Here is a 25,403-nt window from a genome sequence, read left to right as displayed (position 1 = left end):
TCAAACATCAGCAGACGGAGAAAGTCTATGGTCACGATGTGCGGAGCGAGCCGGGAAATGAGGGAAAGTGCATCTAGCATTTCGACAAAACAAAATCTCAAGCCTCCCAGGCTACTAATAATGAACCCCCAACCAATTCCAGTCCGCGAACATGCCCGCCGCCTTCTTCACCACCTTCTCCGCTGCTGCCGACGCAGCTGCGGATGCAACACTCCCAGCAGCCGCACCGCTCGTGCTAGCCCGTGTCGCATGCGGCACAACCCCACCCAACGGTGTCGTGCTCGTCGTCTTCGTGGCAACACTCGTGCTCGTCACCACGCTCGTGCTCACTACCGTTGCGGTAGTTTGCGCTGCCTCTTCCGCGCTATTCAGGTTCATGCCCCTGCTCAGCTCCGATAGCATTTCCCGTGGCTTCTTCACGGCGGTCCCCCACACAGTTTTCATGTAGTCCGTGGCAGATGCGACTGGCCCTGTGACCGCACTCTTGAAGGGTTCGCTGATGCGTGTTGCCTTTGGAAGGTTGGCCATGCCCTCACGATCGACCTTCGGAAACGTTTTGACCACCTTCCTGGCGCCGCGTTGGAGGCTGAGTGGGAGGGAGTCGGTCCATTCGAGGGATTTGATCAACTCGACGCTGTGAAAGAACCTGGCGGATACGTCGCCCGGCATGCTCGCGATGATGTCTTTGGCTGTCGCGAGCTGTTGTCGGATATCGGATACGCTAATGCCACGGAGCTGGGAGAGTTTCTCGATCGTCCAGTGGGGGACGTCCCAGCCTTTGTGCCAGCAGATGCAGATGACGATGGCGAGGAGGAGGGTGTAGTTCTCCAGACTTGTGCCGTGGGGAGCGATCAAGCGATTCCATGTCTTGAGGAACTTGTCGTGTGCTGCGAGGCCAAGGCGGCCGACGCTGCCGAAGGGTGATTGTGTGGCCCGATGGATGCGTGCTTGGGAGACGGCGAGGGCTAGGGAGACGCGTTCGGACTCAGGCAAGGGTTTGCCGTAGCGCCAGCCCAGGCGAGCGTCCACGTCGAGGATATTGCGCTGGCGTTGGCGGCGGGTGTAGTCGTACAAGGCACGGGCGTTATCGTCGGAGTGGCCTGGGGTGTAGACGAAACGACGCTTGTGGTTGGAAGACTTTGAGGAAGTTGTTGAAGTCAGCTCTGAGTCCGACTCGGAGCTAGAGCTGGAGTCGTCCATAAGCTCGTCTTCTCCGTTATCGCTGTCGTCGCCTGGAGGACTTGGTGGAGGCGAGCCACTGGCGCCTCGCTTGCCTTGCTGCTTAGTCGGCTTCGCAGGTTCGGTGTGCTTCAAGCGGTATTTTGCGATGAAGTCCTTCTCGCTTTCCTCGACGTAGTTATTCTCCAGGTATACGTCGTGCGTGGAGATGTGTTGGCACATACTGACGTAGCTCATGCGCATGGGTCCATTCTCTTCTTCGTTCCAGGGCCCGTGTTTGCTGTGGTCGTACGTGTACCTCACTTCATCTGGGACCAGAGGATAGATCTCTGTGCCATCGGGCAGTACACCAGGCAGCTCATCAGCAGAGACGCCATTCTTCGTCAGTTCCTCCTGCAGCTTGCCCAACTCTTCCATATCGGGACCGTGCGGAACGTACATCTCCACACGAGGGAAGCAAGTCATCCTGATGCGAGGCCGGTAAGGCTTGGTGTCGTTGTCGCCGTCTGTGTCAGCGACGCCATTCGGGAAGCTGAGAGCATCATCACGAATTTCCTTGCTGGCGGAAAACCCGTGGGCTTGTGTGCGGTAGACCATGTCCTTGTTGATGCAGTTCTGTGGGGCTTGCTGATCGCCGTACCACTTCTCGCCCTTCTGGATATGTTGAGCAAGGTTGAAGACTGTGCCGTTGCGGCCGGTCAGGATCAAGGACCAGCTGAGAGCACTGGCTTTGGTAAGGAGCGCCTCAAGTGCGTTTTGCAGATGTTGACGGGCGTCGTTCGCTTCCATGCTCTTCGATAACTGGAATTGACGGGTCGTGGGGTCGTATGAGAAGACTTCGTTGGGGAGTAAAGGCGTCAAGACATCGAGAAGTTGAGAAGCCAGACCTTCCACAGCGCTGGCACTGGCAGTCTTCCAGTCATGATGGTCGAGAATGTCGCGAAGTAATGAGGCGCGGTGTTTGACGCGAACGAAAGAATCGTACCTTAGATACTCGAAATCGATGTCGTCCATGGACTTGGCATCGTCTTCGGACAGACCAAAGGACGGGACCGAGAAGATATGCTGGCGAATGTATTCGCCGATCACACCATAGACCAGCGCAGATCGAGAGTGCGGCGTGGCGAAGAAGTGCTGCCACCCGTACTGGCTACCATCAGCAATGAACTGCGCAGTCATCATGAGGGGTCGATAGCGCTCAGCGAGTTCATGCAGTGGCCAGTCCTCTGGTGCTTCCAGCTCAAAGCTGAAGTTCTTCAGGGCGAACTCGTGAAGTTGCGCCTTCAACTCGGCGAACAGTGCGCCAACCTCGGCTGCTGCATGTATTGGCTGTGGCTCCTTGACAAGACCTATGTTCAATTGCTCTACAGCGTCGTAGGTGACATGCGTGCGCTTTCGGGGTTGATCGCTTCCTGGTGAAGAGGCTCTGCGACGTTTGTTTGTGGCTTTGGCCCATTTGGGTGAGTCGACAGCTTCGGTAAGTGAACTTCGTGGGGTTTGACCAGCATACCTGGTGGGTTGAGGGATGTTCACCACTTGCGGCTTTGTAGGGACTTCTGTTTCGGAGTCACCGATGACTCGTATTGTACGGTAGGAGCCAGTAGTTCCGCGTCGGGCCTTGGTTGGTTTGAAGTCCTTCAGAGTATGTACTTGCCGGACCGCTGTGCTGGCTTTGGTCACGACAGGCTCTGGCGACGTAGGCGATGTCGAGTTAGGCGATGTTGGGGACTGAGGCAGGTCTGCGAAAGTGTGAAAGTTCTTCCGCAGTCCTACTTTGACATTTGGTGGGCGTCCTGGCGTTCGCTTGGGCTTCGTGTAGTCATTCAGGTCGCGCGATACGCTGCCTTTGACAGAAACCCTCGGAGTCCATTGTACTGCCTTCTTGTTTGGGACCTTCGAGACAGAGGACCGGCGAATGGCTCCCATGTCGCTCCCTCGTTTGGCTGCCGCCGTAGCCTTGTCCTGGGCGGCCTTTTGCTGCGTGCGTGTCTTTGCCATGGCTTCTGTCGGTCCTACGAAGTGAACAGAAAGTGCAATGGGTTCATAATATCAGCAGAGAGAAGCACAAACGATGGACAAAAGTCAAAGGAAGATATGAAAGCGTTACACTACCATGACTTGTTCTGCTTGCTTCAGATGCTGTTTGCGGCGGGAAGAACGACAAAGCCTCCGCAAGCGGATGTCAAAACCAACGACGATACTTACAGGTTCGCCGTCGCTGCAGGAGCAGGGCATCGCTAAGCCGGGCTCCATTGTTCAGCAACATCTGGCGGATCATATTCACTGGTACAATACAGTCTCTTTTTGAGCCGTGCTGGTGGCAAGATCGGCTTCGAGGATGAGAGAAGTGATGAACATGGGCAGTTCACCCTGTCAGCACGGACCACGTTCCAGCCACAGCAAATGTTTGCGAGACGTCATGCTTCTGAGCACGACCGTGCGCACTTGGCGCGCAGTTCGAGGTGACGCAGCGAGCTCCGTGACATCCCATCCGACGAGGAGGACATCTAAAATGTTGCCCGGCTGTTTGTAGCTAGAATTTCGAGACTCATTGCTGGGCGGTAAAGATTCTCATCCTGGGGGAAAAGCCTTCCAAGACGAGCCTCACTCGAGTCATGCTACCAATAAAAAGGCAGGTAGGGCCCCGAAGTCTTAGGTGCTCAGATCAGTGATTTCCAGCATGCTCTTAGCCGCAGGGATCTGTACTGTGTTGGTCCATGCTGTAGCAGGACGTCTGTCTTCATGACATGCATAGCGAGGAAGAGAAGTTGCTCTGCGACTGTCCACGCCTCGAAAAGTACAAAATACTTGAGGAATTGTAAGGGTCGAAGCTCTTGGGCGGTTAGTGTAGTGCGCTGCGCGATCTCTTGAGCTTCGGCGTAGCTGAAGAAGACTTTGCCGTGGTTCGACTCTGGCCATTCTTCAGGAGCTGCAGCTTTGTGATCTTCGACACTTCAAGACGACAAAGATCAACGTGGTGCTTGACTGTGGCACAGACGCAGACAGAACATCAGTCCAGATTCATGCTTGTTATGCGCGAGGCTGCAGTCGCAACTAGTGCAACTGATCGACTGCGGTTGACTTCATGCAGCCGACCAACTACCGGCGTCCAAGCTTGCCTTATGCGGTATTCTCAGGGCCTTGCACTCCTCATGCTTTTGGCCTGCATTCGAGATCTAGAATTGGAGTGGCTGCAAGCGAAACAGCAGAGCCGAACCAACAAGGATCCCCCAGAATCGCTGGAACGTGCCGAAGCCGATGTTCTCCCATTCTGGTCCTCGAGACCAGTCAGGTCGGACGCGATTCTCGCCAGGGTGAAGCTCGGAAGGGCCGCCTGCGAACAACAACCGCAGTGCACAAGGCGAGATCCAGGATGATTGTGATCGTTGTCAGATCAGCTGTGTAGAAAGAATGGTAGTATCCTGCTAAGTAAAGCTCTGGGAGACAATTGTGTTCAGTCTCGAGATATTGACAATGTTCAGCAGTCTTCACGCCGGAGGGCGGCGATGACTCCCCGCATATCATGAGGAAAAGATACCCGTTGAGTCACTCAAACTTGAGTAGCCGCAAGAAGATCACAAGGTACCTAGGTAGCCGGCGGTACCTGCCGCCGAATCCTATCCGGCTGATGATTTGCATTCCGACGTTTGACGTGTAACTGGGTGACGTGACGATATGTGCGTAAAATGAGCTGGTTTCGAGATTAGCCGGTGAGGCCGTGAATGAGCGCCGTACAGGATCGACCACAGCTGATGACTTTTTCCGGGGTGGTGCATCGATGGGCCCGCCCTACAACCAGTGCCCAACATGCCCTGCTCTGTTGATTTGTGCTTGTGACTCGAAAAAGCTCGTGATAGTCCAACTTACAACCTGGCTGAACCCCAGAAAAGAGGCACATGTGATATGCAGGGAGAAACAATCGCGGTCGGTTGTGCGGGGGATTACTCGTGCACTCTGTCGTAGTGCTCATAGTTAGCGCTAGCATCACCCGGCACAGTCAGCTCGAGATCACAGAAGTTCGAAACCTGTTCTTTTCGGATCGTTCCTTCCACCCGTATCATCGTCCTCTGCTATGGGGGCCATGATCGCCTTGCTTGGGGCGATCAGATCGGTCTGCAGAATCTGGGGCATGATGTACCCAGTAGTTTCAGCACGGTAGGCACCCAACAAGAGCTGTCAGAGCTTGGGTGATGGTCCTGAAATCTGCACTCAATCTCATCTCCAGGATCTCGATCCGCCAACAGTATTGCCACAAAGCACTAACGGTATTGCCACGCTGCGAGAGACACCGCAGACGAAGCAAGATGCAGGGGTTTCGTTCGTTACTGAGGGCCGAAAGGAACACCCAGGCTCCCTAAGCCAATGGGCTGTGGATGATGCCTATACCCACTCACCCAGTAGCTCGATGCCACAAGGAGCCCCGCGGAACTCATGCTGGTTGAAATTTACCACCTGGGGCACCCTCGAAAGGCCTGTGGCTCTGCTGAAAGTGCCTTGTTCTGCAGCGTGAACGAGCTCATCCCAAGGCAGACCTACGATATCGTCTTGAATTTGCGAATTACGCAAAGAGCACTTGAGATTTGGGGCACAGAACTCGTGTACAATAATGCCACCGCGGGCTCTTGCTTTTCTGGGACAAGAAGACGGTGAAGAAGCTCGAGCTACAACTGCACGGTAAAGTAGCAGACAATGCTCTGGATGACCGCTAGTCGCAGTGATTGCCACCTCGCACATCCACTTTTCGACCTCTGTTTTGCTCGATCGCCCGGCCATGTCCAAGTCCGTCTAGGCCGTTATAGCCCAAATCCCGGACCCTGGCTACGCTGGGCGTGTGGTGCATGGTGCCTTGGAGAGGTGACCCGCAGCTCCGCTTCGGTCTGGGGGTCCTTGGTTCGATTGGGAAAAACCATGTGAGCAGAGAAAAAAGACAAGACGGACTACCTTACTACTAGAGAGGAGCCCACCGTGCAGTGGTACTGTTCTCTGTCGACGCCGGTCCGTCTTCCATTTCACTGTAACTGTACTCTCCACCTCGCACTCAGCGCTGTTGACAGTCTCTGGCTTGTCTAGAGCTACTATGCTGCATCGGTCTTTCGTTTACACAGCAGCCCAGTTGCACCTCGGCAGTCATGCTGTCACGAATTCCTTCGCACCCGCATAGCGGGTACCCCAACTATGCCGATTACCACCCACATCGAGAACTGCTATCTCAGCCTCACTTGTCCAGCATCCCGCACTCAAATCATGAGTCGAAGTCGCAGATGTACGACGAGATGAATTTGCAAGCAGGGAGGAAGAGGACTGGATCCGAGCTGGACATGAATGATGCTATGGACGCTCATGGTGTCCGGCGCCGCATCTCGCGAGCTTGTGATCAGTGCAATCAGCTAAGGACCAAGTGTGATGGAAAGCATCCTTGTGCGCACTGCACCGAGAATCAATTGCCTTGTGAGTATGCACGGGCTCACAAGAAGCGTGGGCGAGCTCCGAAGAAGGACACAGATCAGAACGAGGACGTCAATGGGCATCAAAATAATACCGGTACACACACAAATGGCACGCAGCGGCCAACGAACCCTCGGAAATACTCGACTACATCATATGCTGGAACGGTTGACAATACACTGCCATCTAACAACACTCCTACAAGCGCAACATTCGATGGACCTCCACAGAACACCTATTACAATGGTTTCGATCACACCACCAACATGGCTTTGAATCCTAACGGCCAAATGTCTGCTAATCAGATCGTTAACGGTCAGATCCCTCCAGCGCAAATTCCCAATATGGATCAGACCATGATGCCTCAGATCGCCCAGCCCACATTTCCAGTGCCGGACCATCGTAGCTTTGCGGCTCAAATGGATAGCATGCACAACTCTGCTGTGACAGGTTTTGGCTTTCCCCTAGGCGACGATTACTCGGTGGCATTTATGGGGAAGGCGCCTATGGTGGAATCGCCTGACTGGCTGGCTCTAACATCACCAATGTACATGACAGAACCGCCTCTGAATCAGCCGCGACCCCCAGATCAGCTAAAGTACCCGGTCTTGCGTCCACTCTTACCGCATATCGAGTCAATCATGCCGCAAGCTATAGCATGCGAACTGCTTGAGCAATACTTTAACAGCTCGACATCAGCATATTTGCGACCTTCGAATCCATACATACTCGGCTATATCTTCAGAAAGAAATCAATCCTGCATCAGACTGAGCCGCGGTCGTGTACACCAGCACTTCTGTCCAGTATGCTCTGGATCGCTGCCCAGACCAGCGACTCGGCATATTTGACAAGCCAACTCGATAGCCGTGCACGAATTTGTCAGAAGCTCTTGGAATTGACAATTAGTATGCTCAAGCCACTGATTCACAGCAACGGCAATAGCATCAATCCAACGCCAAGTTATCAACACCTCTCGGCTTCGGACGCAAGTCTAGCTGGATTGGTCGTGCCGACAGACCGCGTTGGCAATCATGGTGTTGATCGTGTTCAGATTGACAACCTGGCAACCTACATTCACCTCGCGACAGTCGTCTCTGCGAGTGAGCGTAAAGCCACTTCTCTGAGATGGTGGAACGCAGCTTGGTCACTGGCCCGAGAGATACGACTTGGACGAGAGCTGCCACCGAACCCGAGCTCAGACAAAGACGCGGACGAGCATAAACCAAAGTTGGGCGACGTTGACCCCCGCAGAGGATCTATGGACGAGCCACGCCCTAATACGCAGTTTGTATGCGAAGAAGAACGAGAAGAGCGCCGACGGACCTGGTGGCTATTGTACATGCAGGACCGCCATCTTGCACTTTGCTACAATCGACCTATGTTCTTCCTAAATCGAGAATGCGAAAACCTGCTTCAGCCCCTGGACGATGATATATTCCAGTCTGGTCGCTTCGACTCCGCACATGAATATGGGTCACGACGTCGTGGTCTCAACATTGAATGCACATCACATTCAATATTCGGGTATTTCTTGCCCCTAATGGTGTTGCTCGGAGAGATCTTGGACCTGAATCACGCACGCAACCGGCCTAGATTCGGCCCTCGTGCAAGTCGACCTCTTTCCTGGGACGATTCGGTAGAAGAGATTTCACAGGCACTGGAAGCGTTTGGCCAGTCACTACATGATTTCACTGCAGCGGGTGGACGTATGCAAAATTCAGACCAGAATCCAGATGCCGTAACGCCATCCGTTGTGAGCACGAGCACTACCGATTCAAGCGAGATCTCTCTACAGACGCGAACAGCGGTCGCGTACAGCATGCATATTATGCATGTGCTCCACATCTTGCTCACTGGAAAGTGGGATCCCATTGCTCTTCTGGACGATAACGACCTCTGGATCTCTTCGAAGTCCTTCTACGCAGCAATAAATCATGCCGTCGACGCTGCTGATGCTGTGGGAGATATCATTGACTTCGACCCGGACCTGAGCTTCATGCCATTCTTCTTTGGAATCTATTTGCTGCAAGGCAGTTTCCTGCTCCTGTTGTTTGCAGATAAGATGCAGCATGGCATGCCCGCCGAAGTCAATTCTAAGGTGGTTCGAGCATCCGAGACCATTGTCAGAGCTCACGAAGTGTAAGTGGCTCAAATGCCAGCTATGATGACTTTCAAACTAACGTCACTACAGATGCGTTGCTACCCTCGACACTCAGTATCAAAGGAATTTCAGAAAGGTTATGCGTTCAGCATTACAGCAAGTCAAAGGTCGCATATCAGACGACCTAGCGGAACAGCAGCAGTGGCGCCGAGAAGTTTTGGCCTTGTATCGCTGGACTGGAGATGGGACTGGACTGGCTCTATGAAAGGAAAGCCGCACCGGATTGCGGCATGATCGGAACGCGAAAACGAACATTCTTGAGGCTACAGGCCATCTACTCGGCAGTCGCGACAATGATGCTCGAGCGATTGCCTTGTGTACTACTATTCTTGCAGAGGCGTGCCTTCTCGAACCACGAAACGCGGTTCTTGCAGCGTTTATACCCCGTACATACTTAGCTAAAGGAATGGCAGGAACAGTGATGGAGCACTCTCCCTTCCCCTGGAATCTGAGTCCTCATTCTTGCACAAGGTCTACTTTGACTGGAGTTACCCACCAGTCCACGTCAGTATTCTTACATGTCAGAGCACTCATCTACGGACTATTCTTTCGAAAGTGTACATAGGTAGGTCCTCACCTATACTTTCCGACTTCCTCCAAAGACATCAGTCCTCACGAATCCTCCTCGCCCTGAATCCATCATTTGGGCACGCATAGCCCTCAAAACGATTCCCGAGATCTTGACCCGACGAACCCACGATTCCCGACGGACATCCCAGAGTTTCTCGATTTCATCATTGACGAAATATCGCTTGTCCATCCCCACAGTGTACCACCATACGCAAATTGGGCCGCGGTGCCGATCTTCTCAGGGTCTGGCTAAAACTACGCCACATTTGAATTCAGGCTAAATTCCAATGTTCACCTCACACAACCATTACCGCAACATATGCCTTGACCTCAGACCGAAGGAACATGTCATAGAGGATTACTTGATGCTTTGAAAAGCCAATGCTCTGCCAGAAAGCCTCATCAAAAGTATGATCCTCAAGATCGTCGCTTTCTCCATCGCCAACATGGCCCATCATTACAGAAATTCACCAGCCCTGGATGGCCTCTCCATGTAAACCAGACCACTAATACGGTCTAGCCAGCACTGGTGCCTTACATCTTCTGGTCGACATGGATGACTAGCCAAGTCAAGGTCTTTGAGTCCAGACGAGGTTTTGCGCCAGTTGCTAGCGAGCATGATCGTAGACATTGGTGGAGAACCAAGACGAGCTTCAAGGCACGCTTCTGTGTACGAGCGATATCCTGCATTCGATGTTTCACTTTGATGTCGACGATCAGGACTCGGCTCGTCCCATGTGTTGTCTCCATTCTGTGAGATGGCTTCTCGGAGGGTTTGAGCTGGGTCCGCGGCGAGACCGAGCTAGATCCTGTCGCGCCACTCATTTCGCATCACACGGTAGCTTATGGAGTTGTGGGCACGCAACTCCGGCACTTCACTGGATCGGCGACGCCATGGCCCATAGTCTCGATCTCAGACGATACGAACGCGTTCATCGTTGAGTGGACTCGCCTCATTGCCGAGTCAAACAGAAATGCACCTGATCTCTCTGGTGTGCCTGAAAATCGACGCTCAATCGTCCGCGTGATCTCCTCAGATGTTGCCGCTCGGAGGAACGGATGCTGATTCCAGGAGAATGCCACCAGGCGATTGGTGTCCAGCCGTCTAGCGTGAAGACGCCAGTCTTGGCCTCGAGCAAGCTTAGCATCGTCTGAATTCCCTGCACAACCCCTGACCCGGATTACAGGTTGCCGTCTAGCCACCAGCGTTGCCTGCTCTTGTTGTTCGGACTGTCTTCGATCACAACAGCTAGAAACGTAGAGTCACTCGATCTGCGATACATCACACCTGAGCGTCATGGTCAGGCAGGTATTAGACAGCGATGCCGCGGCATCGGTATTGCTTCATAACAGTGTCTCTGGAGCGACATTCAACGGTCGGCCAGCGCAGTGGCGCTTGCATCGGACAGCGGGATCTCGATCTGTACAGGCGCATCTACTAGACTTCGCCTCCGCTACAACACGAGGCGACTACGCACGCTTGATCCTGGGAAATCAAGACTACCCCACAAAGTCAGATCAGATGGACCTGCTCTGGAGTCACCCCAGATGCGGTTGCTGAGTACCTACTGTGGTCCCGGATGCCGTGGTCCCGAGGCGTGTGGTCCCGGGGCGCGTACCAACGGTTTTGACATGTGATTGTATACTGCCTAGCATAATGGTGGTATTGGAGTGACAGTGGCCTAGCGACAGAAGTCTTCATGAATTTATGGGTCGAAGAGCCCAGCTCGTGTGCAGCGATCACCGAAATCTCCTGCACACATCGACAAGGCTTGGCAGATCCGCAGTAGTCCAACGGTGCAGATTGATGAAGCTGAGGATACACTCTTATGTTCTACGCGCATTGCCATTCTGCATACTGTATGGACAGATAGTCGCTGGTTGCTAACAAGAAGTAGCTGTATGCTGCGATGAGGTTGAATCTCAGCAGTACTCGCCCCTACTGATTTGCGGTACATCCATTCTGAATACCCTATGTGTCCCACTACTCCACATCCCAGTCAAGTTCAAATACGTACTTGCCATCAACAGTAGTGTCAAGCGTGAACTTGCCTTGCTCAACAAGTACCTGAAATCCATCGTAACTTTCGTTGCCAAGCGGGGCGACAGTCACATTCCCTCCCATCCCACTCACATCATACTTGACGCTGACCCTACCGCCCAAGTTACTCGTAACATTCACTCCTCTGACCTTGCTCTCCGACCACTGCACGTCCATCACGAACCCACCTCTCGCCACCAATCCTGCCACCCTGCCATCCGTCCACGCCTCCGGAAGCGCCGGCAGCAGCCACACCTCTCGAGCTCCGTCCTCCTCGTCCACGAAATGGCTCTGCATCAACGCCTCCGCCACGCCCGCCGTGAATCCGAAGTTGCCGTCAATCTGAAAAGGCGGATGCGCGTCGAATAGATTCGGGTACGTGCTGCTGTTGAAGAACTGGAAGATGTTCTCTGCGAGTGCGCTACCATTGAGAAGACGAGCATACCAATTGATCGTCCAGGCGCGGGACCAGCCTGTGCCGGCACCGCCGTTGGAGAGGCGGTATTCCAAGGTTTTGGATGCGGCGTCCCACAGAGTGGCGTTGTGCTTGGGCGCGGACGGCGGTGGGATGGATGTGCCTGGGTAGAGGGCGTAGAGGTGGGAGATGTGGCGATGGCCGGGCTCGGCTTCTTTGTAGTCGTGCAGCCATTCTTGTATGACGCCAGGGTAGCGGGCTGAGATTTGATATGGTGGGAATGACGAGAGGGTCGTGTTGATTTGGGTGAGGAAGGCAGGGGAGACGGTACTGCTTGAGGTGGGCAAGGTAGCGACAGCAGAGAGGAAGCCGGTGAAGAGCTCGCGCAGGATCTGGAAGTCGCACGTTGGGCCGACTGTCATGGAGCCGGTATCGTTGGTGACGGGGACGTAGAATGTGTTTTCAGGTGAGGTGGACGGGTTGGTCACTAGGAAGGTGGTGGAGTCGTTCATTGAGTAGGTTTGGAGGGTGTCGAGGTAGAACTGGATAGACCCGATGAGGGTGTCGAGCTTAGAGAGTAAGAAGGCGGTGTCTCCTGTATGTGAGTAGTGCTCGAGGATGTGCGTGCAGAGCCATGCAGAGGACAAGGTCCAGTAGGTGGCAGGCGGGTAGCGATCTTGTGGGGACGTGTCGCCCCAGATGTCGGTGTTGTGGTGCACAACCCAGCCGGAGGCGTTGTACATTTGCCGGGCGGTCTCTGCGCCGTTCTTGCGAACAGTCTCGATCAGATCAAATAGCGGAGTGTGGAGGCTGAAAGGCCGGTTGTTTCGGCAGGCCAGTAGTTCATCTCTGTGTTGATGTTCACGGTGAACTTGGAGCCCCATTCTGACTGGAAGTCTTCATTCCAGATTCCTTGTAAATTCCCAGGTAGGGTTCCCGGCCGCGACGAGGAGATCAGAAGATATCGCCCGTACTGGAATTGCAGTGCGATCAGTCCGAGATCTGTCTCGCCAGCCTGTGTAGCATTGATGCGCTCGTTCGTGGGTAGATCTGTGCCCTTTGATGCAGTACTGTCGAGCTCCAGCGTACAGGTGTTGTACAAGGCCTGGTAGTCATCAATGTGGCGTTGGCGTAGTTGTTCATATGTATACTCATGAACATTGCTGAAAGTCTGCTTGATGGCAGCCACAGGATCAGGAACGCGGTAGGTAGTTGCGGCTGCGAAGTATATGATTGCTTCCGTTGCATTTTCCACGATTAGAAACTCTCCCAACGTGCGAACAGTCCCATCAGTCTGCCCATGCAGGCCGGCAGCAAAGGTGATTGGATCAAACCCGCCAGCAGTACCAGTCATTAATGTCGTATCGCCGCTCTCGCTGTAGCTGTCTCATACGCAACATTGATGAAATCAGTCGGACGCCAGATGCGGAGCTGGAACGACAGCTTCTGATCCCCATTCGCTGTCAGCCGATGAACCATGAGGTCATCCGGTGCTGAGACGAATAGCTCCCTCTCGATAGTCGTGCTATTGATGTCGAATGTGACTCCAGCAATTGCAGTCTCCAGGTCTAGCCATCGTCGATAGCTGCCGTTGGTGTACTCTGAGATGCCATCAAACTCGATCGAGATGTCCCCAAGCGTTTCATAACGTCTCATCGACTGGGGTGTAGACACCATGCCCAGATTCGCAAGCCTCTGGGCCTCGCTGACCTTCTCATCGACTAAGAGCTCTCTTACTTGGGTCACTGTCTCGGCCGCGTTCTGGTTCAGCCGGGACCTGTAGCCGCCGTTCCAAACAGACTCTTCGTTGACCTGTATTCGTTCCGCAGCATGGTCACCAAACACCATACCGCCCAGTCGTCCGTTACCGATAGGCAGCGCTTGAGTCCATTCTTCTGCTGGCTCTGTGTACCACAATCGAGTATTATTGTTGGCGGCAACCATAGTCAGTGCACCTAGAAATGTCACGAGACACCACATGGTGACAGGGCTCTCGATGTTCCAGAGACTGCTAGTGCATTGACAGAGTCAGGCCGCTCCCAGCCACGGAGGATCAGATAGTAGGAGTCCATCTTGACGTCGTCTACTAGATCAGCCATCGGCCAAGGTTGGTGTTTCTGGCTAAATCGAGTGCGATGAATGTCACTGTGTGTCGTTCCGATGTCGTCGTATGGCTGCTCCTCCACCGCAGATCTGCCACGAAGAGACCATAATTGCGGGGAAGTAATCGAGCTTCTCCATAGCACTATAGCACAGCGTGAGACTAGTGCTCTTGCAGCAGGTCATTGTTACTGGGCAGTGACGTTTTGCTAGAATAGGAAGAAGTTTTGCAGTGAAAGATCGACCTTGGAGTAGTATTGAAAGCTCTAATAATTGGAGGAACTTCTAAGTAATGCTAAATCGCCTAATTGGTGCTCGAATAAATCCGACGGGATATCAATAATGGGACTGCTTTTGCGTAGTATATCAAATGCTCCTGCTGTCCTCATTGACGGCTTGCTGTTCACAGAACCATTATCGACATATTACTGTTGTCGTTGAAAAACGATATCAGCATTGCCACTATACTCTCTGGTCGGCATACCACGAATCCAGTGACTGAAAGTTCGGCTCTGAGGGTGCTCGAGCAGCATGTGAAGATCAACAGAGTCTGGAGGTAGCTTAACACCTTGCCCAGGCTTTGGGTAAAGGGCAGCATGGTCGTCGAAGTAGGAATCATATCCTTCGTCCTCCACTTCGCCCGTCCCAGCGGTATGCAAGCCTGGTGTAGATGAGATAGGTGTAACGTAGTTGGATTTGAACTGAGCTTGTGGTAGCTGAGGCGCTGGTGTTTGAAACATGGGCAGAGCCGGAGCTAGGTCACTGCCCTGGAGTATCAAAGAGATGAGCTGCTCTTTGGTTCTCGATTCGAGGAAAGCGATCTTGTGAGCTTGCGTTAGTGCTGCGCCACCGACTAACGGTCCAACGAACTGAGGCATCGGTGGCACAGCACGTGCTGCTGGCGTCTCGCCAGCCTTGACCTTCTTGCCCTTCTTGCCGTGCAGGATCTTCTCACAGTTGGAGCAAAACCATTCTGCTTTGGAGTCGCTGACGATGGATTGTGGCACGTGAGGGTCGTGGCAGCGCTGATGCCAGCACTTGTTGCAGGCATCACAGAAGACGATGGCATTTCCCTGAGGCCCATGTCCCCGTTGGCAGTGCTCGCATAGTGCAAGTTGTTCACGACCTCTGTACAAACGTCGCTTGATCTTCGGGTGTAGCTTCAATGCAGGCGAAGATGCGGACCCAGTATTGCGGCTCTCCAGCTTTGGGCGCTTCGAGGCGGGGCTAGCGCTTTCGGGGACGACCGGCTGGGGCGCTGCAGGTTTTTGGATCTTGCGACCTGATCGAGTTTCCTCGGTCGGATTGTACTCCGGCGTTGATTCGCGCGAAGCACTGAGCTCAGAGTCCGAATCAGCTGTGTCTTTCGTTCTCTGCGCTTTGGTTGAACGTCTCCGCTTGATCGAGCTCTCTTGATCTGCCTTAGCATTGGCGGCGATTTTGGGAGCGGATCCGGGCGTCGACGCTCCTGAAGCAAGCTCATCAGCAAGAGAACTTCTTCGCGGACCACGCTTGACGCCTGGTCTGCCCCGTCCCAGTCCCTTTCCGGAGACTATCGTTCCATCGTCGAGCTGGTAGTTCTTGGCTCTTCGGCCGCCTTGACCCCTGGGCTTCCGACCTGGCACAGCCATTTTGATAGTACTGAAATAGCTATGCGGTACTGATCCATTGGCCTCATCGACTGGACTATCTACAGCCAACGACGAGGAAGCAATATGTGAGTTGCCTTCGCGACTATCTGCAGCATCCGCGGCTGCTGTGCTTCTGGCCAAATTACTGGAGGCGAGCGATGGCGAAGTCGAGTCGGGATTTCTGACAGCTGAAAGATCAAATTCTTCCGGCAGGCGCCCCGATGTAGCCGTAGTCTTTGCTTGGAATATCTCGCTCTTAAGTTCATCCAAGTTGCCAATCGATGAGCTGAGCTGCGAATCTGAGCTCTGGTCCACGTTGACCTGTAGAACATCGGAGCAGTGTGATTGCTCTCGATCACGGGCAAGTACGTCTGCAGACTCAGTTTCCGGGAAGGTGGGAGCACTGCCGCTGCCGAAATCGTTGTCAGACATGCTGGGCTCAATTTTGGTGGGACAACCCGACAACGGTCCGGACGAGGAAAGGACTGATTGGTCGAGCCACGCCTATAGGCATGAGATCTTTCTATGGCACGATCTTCCCGGGTATAAGACTGGCCATGAGCAGTATCACTGTCGGCAATGCGATCTCGGCTAGCTGCTGAGAGCCGCCTCGATGGATAAGATTGGTTGAGATGTCGATGTGATAGCAATCAGGGATACGGAAATGAGGCCCAGGTCCGAAAGAAAGCTTGCACGTGACCATGTCTTGGCACGGGACAAGATATCCGAATGATGAATGAATTGACTTCGTCCCTGTTGACCCTGGGAATAACGCAGAAACCACGCAACCTTGCAGAATCTCAAATCGCCCGGTATGAGCTTTCGTGCTGATTCGATGATGTCTTTACACATCTTCCGTGGTTTAGAAGACGCACAATTGACGCGCCTTCGCAAAGATGCTGCTGCAGTCCGCCCCGACTTCCAGCTCTTTCCTTGATTTCTGCTGTGATACTTAGTTGACCCCTCGTCTGCTCGTCTTGAACGCGCTTGCCTCTCCCAATCTCTGCACGTCTGGTCAGTACCAATAGTCTGGAGTCCTGCCTTCTCTACTTGCCCATAGCCTGGCACGAATCGTCGACAAAGCGCAAACACTCCACGGTGCTCGAGAACCGACCACGGGTTGAAACCTGTATCTGCCAGTATCTTGCAGAATCCAAACCATTGTATAGAGTCGCCGCTGGCCTTGTCTCAGCACAAGTCATCATCTGAAATTCAGATTGAGCGAAGCACTCTGATCTTCCCAACAGCTTTGCATTATGCTTACGGTCACCTTCCTGGTCACCAATCTACACTGTCCGTCATGTGCGTCTCTGGTCCAAGATGTTCTCGGTGCGGAGTTCCCAGGACTACGTGGGCCGGTCGAGGTATCCCTGATACGCCAGACGATTCGATGCTCGTTTGACGAGGCTGTGTCTGGTGTGGCTCAGATCGCTACTGCACTGACCGACTCAGCCTTCGAGGTTCGGCACATCACGGTTGAAGATGCGAATGGTCAACGCATCGCTGAGGAGGATTATGCTCCGCCACCGCACCATCATACAGCAACATGGTCTCGCATGGAGCGCCGAACCCAGCGGGCTCATATCGACAATTGTGATGCTTGCAAGAAAGAGAAGGCTATGTCGTCTACACATTCATCCGGCTTCAAAGGCTGGCCCTTCAAGATCCGTTCACGACTATACAGCTCATCATCACTAGCTCGCCTGTACCCGGCGATGTCGAGAAAGGGCCCATAAACCAGGTCGCGGATGCTGAAGCAGAGGAGGTCAAAGTCGTCGACGATGGCAGCGAAGAACGTGATTGTCTGGTTACGATCGCGATTGAGGGCATGACATGTTCTTCTTGTTTGGCAACTATCACGCGTGGACTTGAGAACTTGCCCATTGTGAGCAAGATCTCCATAGATCTTGTTAGCAATAGCGGTACTTTCACGATCAAAGGCAAGAGCAAAGTTCAAGAGCTGATCGATGGGATTGAAGACCTCGGATATGGAGCTGAAGTTGTGTCTACTGTGGAGGACAAGCCGATGGCCAACGATGTCGGATCTACACCAGAAGCAACGCGAAACCGGGAGCGTCAACCGGAAAGGACTGTCGAGCTAGAGATCGGCGGTATGCATTGCAACAACTGTCCAGATCGGATCGTGGATGCGATGAGCAGACTTGTATCCGAGCCAGGAGGTCGCGAGGATAGCATAAAGATCCTACAACGACCTACAATCCGGAATCCTATCATGCAAGTTGCGTATCTGCCAGATGGCGCTATCAGTATACGAAGCATCATTCGCGCTGTGGCCGATGTCGATCCAGCTTTCACTGTCGCTATCTATTCTCAACCGACCTTGGAGGAGCGCTCGCGACGTCTACAGCAGGCCGAGAAGCGGTCGATCATGTATCGTCTGCTTTTCGCTGGCGTGATCGCCATTCCGACTTTTGTCATCGGCGTGGTCTATATGTCGCTGGTCCCCAAACACAATGGTACCCGGATGTGGTTTGAAGAACCGATATGGGGTGGAAATGTGACACGTATCGAGTGGGCACTGTTCATCATCACGACTCCAGTGATGTTCTTCGGTGCTGATCTCTTCCATCGCCGCGCTGCCAAGGAGATCTGGGTTATCTGGAAGCCCGGCAGCAAATTCCCCTACCTCAAACGGCTGTACAGATTTGGCAGTATGAATCTTTTGATCAGTGCCGCTACCATGGTCGCCTACGTGTCATCGTTCGGAGTCTTGGTCGCCAATGCTGTCCAATCTCCAGCTCATCATGACACGATGTCCAACACATACTTTGACGCTGTTACATTCCTGACTTTCTTCATTCTTATCGGTCGATACCTCGAGGCGTACTCAAAAGCCAAGACAGGCGACGCTGTCACGATGCTGGGTCAGCTCAAGCCTAGAGAAGCCATCCTCGTCGATGTTGAGGGGTCGTCTCAGGATAGAGTACCGGTGGATCAACTCGAACTGGGCGACCTTGTCATGGTGCAGCGTGGACACTCACCACCAGCCGACGGGCTGATATTTGTTGAGGGAACATTCTCATTCGACGAAAGCTCGTTGACAGGCGAATCAAGACCGGTGACGAAGCGCAAACAAGATATTGTGTATGCTGGGACCATGAACATCGGCGACCCTGTAACCATCAAAGTTAGCGAAGTGGGTGGCACATCGATGCTTGATCATATTATCTCCGTCGTACGAAGCGGACAGGCGAAGCGCGCACCTATCGAGCGAGTCGCCGATGTGATTACTGGCTACTTCGTTCCCGTCATCACTCTTCTTGCCATCACAACATGGATCACCTGGCTCTCACTAGGTCTCAGCGGCAGCTTACCAGCTCCGTGGCTGGATGGAAAGCAAGGTGGCTGGGCATTCTGGTCCCTTGAGTTCGCGATTGCTGTCTTTGTCATCGCCTGCCCATGCGGCATTGGCTTAGCAGCGCCGACCGCGTTATTTGTTGGTGGAGGCATGGCTGCGAGAAGCGGTATACTCGTACATGGGGGCGGCCAAGCCTTTCAGGAAGCCGCACATGTCGACGCCTGTGGTCTTCGACAAGACAGGCACCTTGACGCAGGGTGAGATGAATGTCGTTGACTGCGATGACTACTCCGATTGGTCTTCTCTCGTTGATGCTGAAACGGCACTCGCGATTGCTAAGGCATTGGAAGCTACCTCAACGCATCCCATAGCTCAAGCTGTCGTCAAGCATGTTGAGACTCTAACCTCGAAGGTAAGCTTGAGTGAGATCAACGAAGTACCAGGCGAAGGCATGAAGGCAAAGGTCACTATACAAGACGAGAGTGGAACCCGGGTCTTCGATGCAGCCATTGGCAGCGAGGATCTCACCGACAAGTTGAGCGAACATGACGCTGAGTTCGAGAGCAAGTACGCTGGGACGGAGCAGTCTGACCGGGATCACACCCTCATCAACACATCATTATACTTTATGCGCAAATCGATCCAGAACCACCAGCTGCAAGGCCACTCCATTGCTATTTTGTCAATACGTCCACCAGAAACAGTCACCAATCGCTACTACGCAGTCACTCTGTTTGCAATCGCAGATCCCCTACGACCGGAAGCGCCAGCTGTAATTGAAGGATTGCGGTCTCGAGGCATATCGGTGCACATGTGTACAGGCGACAATCCCATCACTGCACTTGCCATAGCTACACAACTATCTCTTCCAATCACGCACGTGCGACCGTCTGCACTTCCGCAGGACAAAGCAGCATATATCCAGGCACTCCAGCAATCAGAATACCAGATGAGCTGGAACGCGGAGCACTACAACACAGAGATTCAAGTAGCCATCGCCGCCGCAATGGCCAAGAATCCATACATAGCACCAGCACCACAAAGTCAAGATGCTGCACCAAAGGTCCCGAAGCGCCGCATCATCGCTTTTGTGGGCGACGGTCTCAACGACGCGCCCGCCCTCTCAGCCGCCGATGTCTCCATCTCCCTCTCGTCGGGCTCCGACATCGCAATCAACGCCTCGTCCTTCATCCTCCTCCGCGCTGACCTCTCCCTAATCCCCACACTGCTCAACCTCTCCCGCCGGGTCTTCCGACGGGGTGAAGCTCAATTTCGCATGGGCACTGGTGTACAACGTCACCCTTATCCCTGTTGCCGCGGGCGTGTTCTTCCCGCTCGGAGCGACGAGCACGCAGGAGGGCTGGAGGCTGAGTCCGGTGTGGGCGAGTCTGGCAATGGCGTGTAGTAGTGTTAGTGTGGTGGGAAGTAGTCTGGCGCTGAGGCTGCCTGAGTTGAAAATGCCGAAGTGGAAGCCATTGCGGAAGGGGAAGGTGGCGGAGTGATGCTTGTGGTCGCTTGATTTCCCTTGGGATCATTGAGATTGGATCATTTCTGGCTACCTATTTGTCGAAGCATTGTATCAGTCTAGCATATCTCTATGTCAAGCTCGCTTGAAGTAATGATTTATGATGAGTCTCATGTGCCATGTAAAACTTGTTCCTGAGGGGAGCTTTGGGGACGCTACCTTGATTTTCGTGGCTGTCAGACCGGATGACTGGATGATGGTTGTCTTGGACCGGTTGACAAGAAATATACTTTTGACAGCCACAACCCGTACATCGTTGCTGCACAGGCTATCGGGCCAAGAGCCTACGACACAGTTGCGACTGCCGTCCATACCTGTCGGTACTCGGCAGTATTCGATCGCACCTTCCCAACGTCTGCCTTCATCTGTTGGATCGCTGCTGCCGTTGGCCCTTTCATGCTTGATCCTTCCCATATGAGTGCAGACTTCCGGAGGGCTACAAGGTACGGAGATGCCAGGTCGACTCTGATGGGGCAAGAGCGATGTTGGATCGAGGTCAAGAGCAAGGAAGAGGTGTGATGAAGAGCAGAGAGCCTTTTTCGGTTCCGAACCTATCTACTTCCGCTCCTATTTCTGAAATTAAACACTTTTGTGCAGCTCACTTCTGTGAGGCTTTCACATGCGCATAACTCCCGCCTGGTTTGCAACAGCTCCACTGCGTTTGAGGACGATCGACCGACCATTTCCAATGTCCCGGCAGGTGGGTCAGCCAGCTGGTGATGAGGACGCTCTAAGTCGGAATTTTGGGTCCGGATGCAGGCGATCGCATCTTCATCATGAACTGCTCAAACTCGCTTTTTAACTCGAGCTCGGCACATGAGGCAGCTTCACCCACTCCTTCTTTGCCAACGATAGATCGCGGCCGGAGACTAGCATTCTCAGAGCTGAAGGCCTCTGCCGTCGACATGGATGATTTCGAGGAATGCTTGGCCTCCACATCCAGACGCTGTTTTGAGTCGCTGTCGGTCTGAGATTCTGCTTTGTCTCTGTCGTGGGCTTTGGTCGATACAAGCGAAACATCGACGAGAATCTCGCCGTCAAGACCGTTGTCCTTCGTTTCCTTAAGTCTTTGGTCGTCCTCGACGTTCTCATCCCCATTGACACGCTTGCTACCGTCACTCCCACCATCTGATGCCGTCTTTGGCTGCATAGCAGCACCATTTGATATAATCTCGCCGGTCAGAGCGCGACGCTTGAGCATTTCTTCAATGAATGCCTGCTCGTCAAGTCCGTCCACCATGGTCTGCTTTGAATTTGAGCTGTGTCCCAACGACGAATCCTCGCTCCCACTGACAACACGACCCTCTCCGTACATGTAGTTGTTGCTGGTTTCACTGCTGTCCCCATCGTCTTTGGCTCTGCAAGCCTCACAAGCTCGACCACGGCCTCGGAGCTTCTCGGCCTCGGCACACAATATCTTGCGAATATGTCCACAAGGAAGCTTCTCATTGCCGGTCACAGCGTTGCAAGTCAGCATACCGCCCGAGCAGACCTTCGCACCAGAGTGTCCGCAAGGTAGGATGACTTGTCGAACGGGCGTCAAGCAGTTGCCGCAGTCTGCGCCGCACGGCAAAGTGCACTTGTGGCCACACTTCAATTCTCTCTCGCATGCATGCTCACAGGGCAAGGCGCCACGCTTGTGAAGCGACTTCGGATGGCACTTGCGATCGCACTTATGGCCGCACTCGAGGATATCCTGACATCTGACTGGACATTCCGGGATTTCAAAAAAGTCGTCTGGATGGCGCACTCTTGAGGAGTGATCCGGATGATTGCCGCACTGGGTGATAATGTTGGGGCCAATTCTGCGTGGACCTAGCAAGCTGATCATCTCCCGCCATAATGGAACTTGACCAAGAGTCTTCGAGTTGCCGATGACGTAGAACCCGTCGCGAGCTCGACTGCATGCAACTGTGATACGGTTCTCGATGGAGAGGAATCCGGCACTACCGCCACTGCGGACCGTACTCAGGATGACAACTTTGGCTTCTTCGCCTTGGAAGTTGTCGACGGTCGTGATTCGAAGCATATCTTCCATTGTGACTGCCTCTTTTTCGCGACTGCGACCAACATCGCCAGTCAATTGCTCATCGTTGAGCAAGTTCTCACGGTCCTGTTCATCAAGCCAAACATGGCACGTGAGACTGAGCGCTTGATGAAGAGCAGCAAGCTGTCCAGTGTACGGCGTGAGAACAGCGATGTCACCTTGACTGTATCCGCTGTTCGTGACAAGATAATGGACGAGAGCCGTGACCATATCCACTTCATGATCATTGATGCGAGACTTATTCTCTTCAGTCGCTTCGCGCTCCGGAACATCATGATCCCACCAAACGATCGTTCGTTGATGCCAAAGGTTGGTTCGTGGTCTTTGGTTGATTCGTGATCGCGTAGAAATGGATAGGTAAGACGAGAAAGTTCTGCAATATCTGGATGCATACGACGCTGGAGACCCAAATGCTCATAGCACAGCCGCGCAGCCGATGGGTCGACTGGCGACACCATGCGTTCGAACAGAGATTCGTCCAGTCTGTGATCGGGGCATTTCTCCAATGTCAGGCACTGATCGGACACCTCTGGGCGTAGCTGCTTGGGATCTCCGATTGAGATGGCATGCTGAAGTGACGGAAGCAGAGCACAAAGAGTGTGTGGCTCCATGACCTCGGCGGCCTCCTCGAATATAACGACCTCCACTCCAACGCGTCGCAGTACGTCCCATCTGTTTGCGCAAGCGGTCGTCGTCATGGCGATGATCGACGCACTGCTCAAAACGCGGACATCGACATTTTCTCTGACCGTCTGGGTGATCTTGCTGGCTTCGTTGTGACTATCAACGTCTTCGGCAAGACTCCTCGCAGCAGCTTCCGGGTCAGCTGGACGAGGCTTACCACCGACTGAACCCAGCATATCGTTGGTGCGGATTTTGTTAATAGGCCCTTCCATGGCTGACCCAACGTCATCTGAAGGTGATAGCGAGGGGACATGGCAGAGTTGTGCCGATACATTGCAACACCAGTCGTTGATATTTGTGTATGCCTGCTTGCGCTTCCGAGCGGCCATCGACTTGGCAGCAGTCTCTCGAGGGCTATTCCGTGCCTTCCTTGCTTTCATTCTAAGATTGAGTGGCGCTGTCCATTCTTCTTTACTGCCGGATTCTACACGAACAATGTCCTTGACGCCAGCACCAATCAGTCCGGACAGAAAGTTGTCGAGCGCATGGTTGGTCAGGCAGACGACAAGGATTGGCTTCGAGGGTCGAGAAGCTAGAAGAACTTGCGCTAATCGGAGGCCCAGGTATGTCTTGCCAGTCCCCGGAGGTCCTTGAACGAACGCGAATTCGTTCGTCAAGCAGTAGCGAAATGCTTTATCTTGCTCGAAGTCAAGTGCTTCCGAGTCCAAAGAGGTCACTTTTGATAAGTCCTGCAAGCTGAAAGAAGTCTTGCGACCTTCAAAAATTGAGCTCAAGTCGAACGAAAATCCGGGGTCTCGTGCGTATCGCGGTGGTCTGACATCTTGTATGGATCGAGTGCCAGCAAGTGCGTGTGTGAGTCTTGCCTGCGATAACTCTTCGGGCGATCGTGACGGTGCGACATAATCGCGAAAGGCGACATCTCCACGTGGGCCCACGACCGACAACTGTTGTAGTCTTTTCAAGCAATGGTAGAAGCCGTGATGCATAAGTCTGGGAAATTCAACCAGACAGAACTCCATGCCAGGCTCCAGATTCTGAGCATATCTGGCGAGCTCGAGAACGTCATCTTTTGTCGATTCTGGGATCAGGGTGCATAGTATCGCCGCTTTTTGACCGTTGCCACCTCGACAGTCCATCGACACAGTACTCTGACGCAAGTGGATGCTGAAGTAGAAGACCTCGAGCTCGTGCTTAATATTGTTGTGACACAGAAGCGCCATCATGAAGCCATTCTGTAAGCGATTACTTTTGAACAGCCGACCACCTCTTAGATATTCGGGGCAGTTGAATGACAAGCGTACATTGATGGCATTTCGTTCATGCGCCTGGAGCTCCTCAACACGAGCACCTTCATAGAGAAAGAAGCGATTACCCATGTATGTCTCTCTTACTGCTGAATCGAAAGCATCTTTTGTCGCTGGATTTCTGACATCTGCGATGAAGGTTTCAGTACGACCTGCAGCAGTGTCCAAGGACATGTTCTCGCCGAGTGGAAGGGTTCCTGCAGGAACCTGCTGCGAAGTCGATGGCTGATGTGATGGAGGGACGAAGGCCATCTGAGCAGCAACGTAGCAGATGTCTTTGATAGGGTGAATGCTCTCCTGGCGCAGCTGACGGAACATGAGGTCGAGATGTCGAAGCATGCCAACTGAGTGTGGGTTTGGTGAGCCATAGTCCTTCTTAGGTTGGTACACACGTTTGTAGGCTGCGAGTATCTCGTCCATCGTCGGAAGTATGGTAATGAGCTCATATTGGACGTGATCGTTATCGTGCTGGGGCTGAGGGCCGTCAAAGCTGTCGTAGAACGCCACCTGGTTGTAGCATTGTGGTTCCAAAGAGAGGATGTTGTCTGAGTCGTACTTCTCTGGACAAACACGCTTAGAGAACTTGGCGCGGATGCTGTCCATGTTGAAAGAGTAAAGTAGGGTGCTTCAATTCCTGCAGAGGATAGTGCTGTGCAGTAGTGCTGTGGTTGTCAGAGCAAATCGATGAATGGTGATCGAAATGCAGAAGAACCAACAGAGTCGCTGAAGCAAGCAAGACAAGAAGAATGAGATGAAGAGTCAGTAGCTGTTGCTGAGAGGAAGTGCTTTGTGGGCAAAGGCAGGCACGTTTGACGACTCGGGTCTTGGCACAGTTTTGAAGAGGCTGGCAGAGGCACCAGTGGCATGACCTACTCGTCAAACATTACTTACCAGCAGCTGATCCTGACTTCTTGCCCTCAGGGGCTCACACATCGTTGAGAGGCTTGTGCCTGATTCCAGGATCCGCACAACCGAGCCATGGCATTAAAGAGGACATCAGAATCTTGGACTGGTTAGACG

At 53.3% G+C, this 25,403-nt stretch overlaps 6 protein-coding genes across 6 annotated transcripts; 2 read left to right on the top strand and 4 right to left on the bottom strand.

Moving 5' to 3' along the window:
• Positions 1-114: 114 nt before the first annotated feature.
• Positions 115-3,177, bottom strand: AB675_10509 (uncharacterized protein; the record flags this gene model as incomplete). The annotated part of the gene is made up of 1 exon (XM_018139288.1): positions 115-3,177. The coding sequence occupies one exon, from the start codon at positions 3,175-3,177 to the stop codon at positions 115-117; it is 3,063 nt and encodes a 1,020-aa protein (XP_017995847.1).
• A 3,131-nt stretch (positions 3,178-6,308) lies between these two features.
• On the top strand, positions 6,309-8,991 carry AB675_10508 (Xylanolytic transcriptional activator xlnR; the record flags this gene model as incomplete). The annotated part of the gene is made up of 2 exons (XM_018139287.1): positions 6,309-8,764; positions 8,817-8,991. The coding sequence occupies 2 exons, from the start codon at positions 6,309-6,311 to the stop codon at positions 8,989-8,991; spliced, it is 2,631 nt and encodes an 876-aa protein (XP_017995954.1).
• Positions 8,992-11,340: 2,349 nt separating this feature from the next.
• On the bottom strand, positions 11,341-13,756 carry AB675_10507 (Alpha-L-fucosidase 2; the record flags this gene model as incomplete). Its single annotated transcript, XM_018139286.1, has 3 exons — positions 11,341-12,622; positions 12,685-13,194; positions 13,254-13,756. 3 exons carry the CDS (start codon positions 13,754-13,756, stop codon positions 11,341-11,343), a joined length of 2,295 nt encoding a protein of 764 aa, XP_017995915.1.
• Positions 13,757-14,337: 581 nt separating this feature from the next.
• On the bottom strand, positions 14,338-15,975 carry AB675_10506 (SWM histone demethylase complex subunit phf1; the record flags this gene model as incomplete). Its single annotated transcript, XM_018139285.1, has 1 exon — positions 14,338-15,975. One exon carries the CDS (start codon positions 15,973-15,975, stop codon positions 14,338-14,340), a length of 1,638 nt encoding a protein of 545 aa, XP_017995933.1.
• Positions 15,976-16,799: 824 nt separating this feature from the next.
• On the top strand, positions 16,800-20,267 carry AB675_10505 (Copper-exporting P-type ATPase A; the record flags this gene model as incomplete). The annotated part of the gene is made up of 3 exons (XM_018139284.1): positions 16,800-17,136; positions 17,208-19,028; positions 19,105-20,267. The coding sequence occupies 3 exons, from the start codon at positions 16,800-16,802 to the stop codon at positions 20,265-20,267; spliced, it is 3,321 nt and encodes a 1,106-aa protein (XP_017995887.1).
• An 850-nt stretch (positions 20,268-21,117) lies between these two features.
• Positions 21,118-24,986, bottom strand: AB675_10504 (NFX1-type zinc finger-containing protein 1; the record flags this gene model as incomplete). The annotated part of the gene is made up of 2 exons (XM_018139283.1): positions 21,118-22,597; positions 22,651-24,986. The coding sequence occupies 2 exons, from the start codon at positions 24,984-24,986 to the stop codon at positions 21,118-21,120; spliced, it is 3,816 nt and encodes a 1,271-aa protein (XP_017995904.1).
• Positions 24,987-25,403: the final 417 nt, after the last annotated feature.

Source organism: Cyphellophora attinorum (assembly GCF_001299255.1).
Source record: "Cyphellophora attinorum strain CBS 131958 chromosome Unknown Contig35, whole genome shotgun sequence".
In the NCBI taxonomy this organism is placed as follows: domain Eukaryota; kingdom Fungi; phylum Ascomycota; class Eurotiomycetes; order Chaetothyriales; family Cyphellophoraceae; genus Cyphellophora; species Cyphellophora attinorum.
This window is presented reverse-complemented; position numbering and strand designations above follow the sequence as displayed.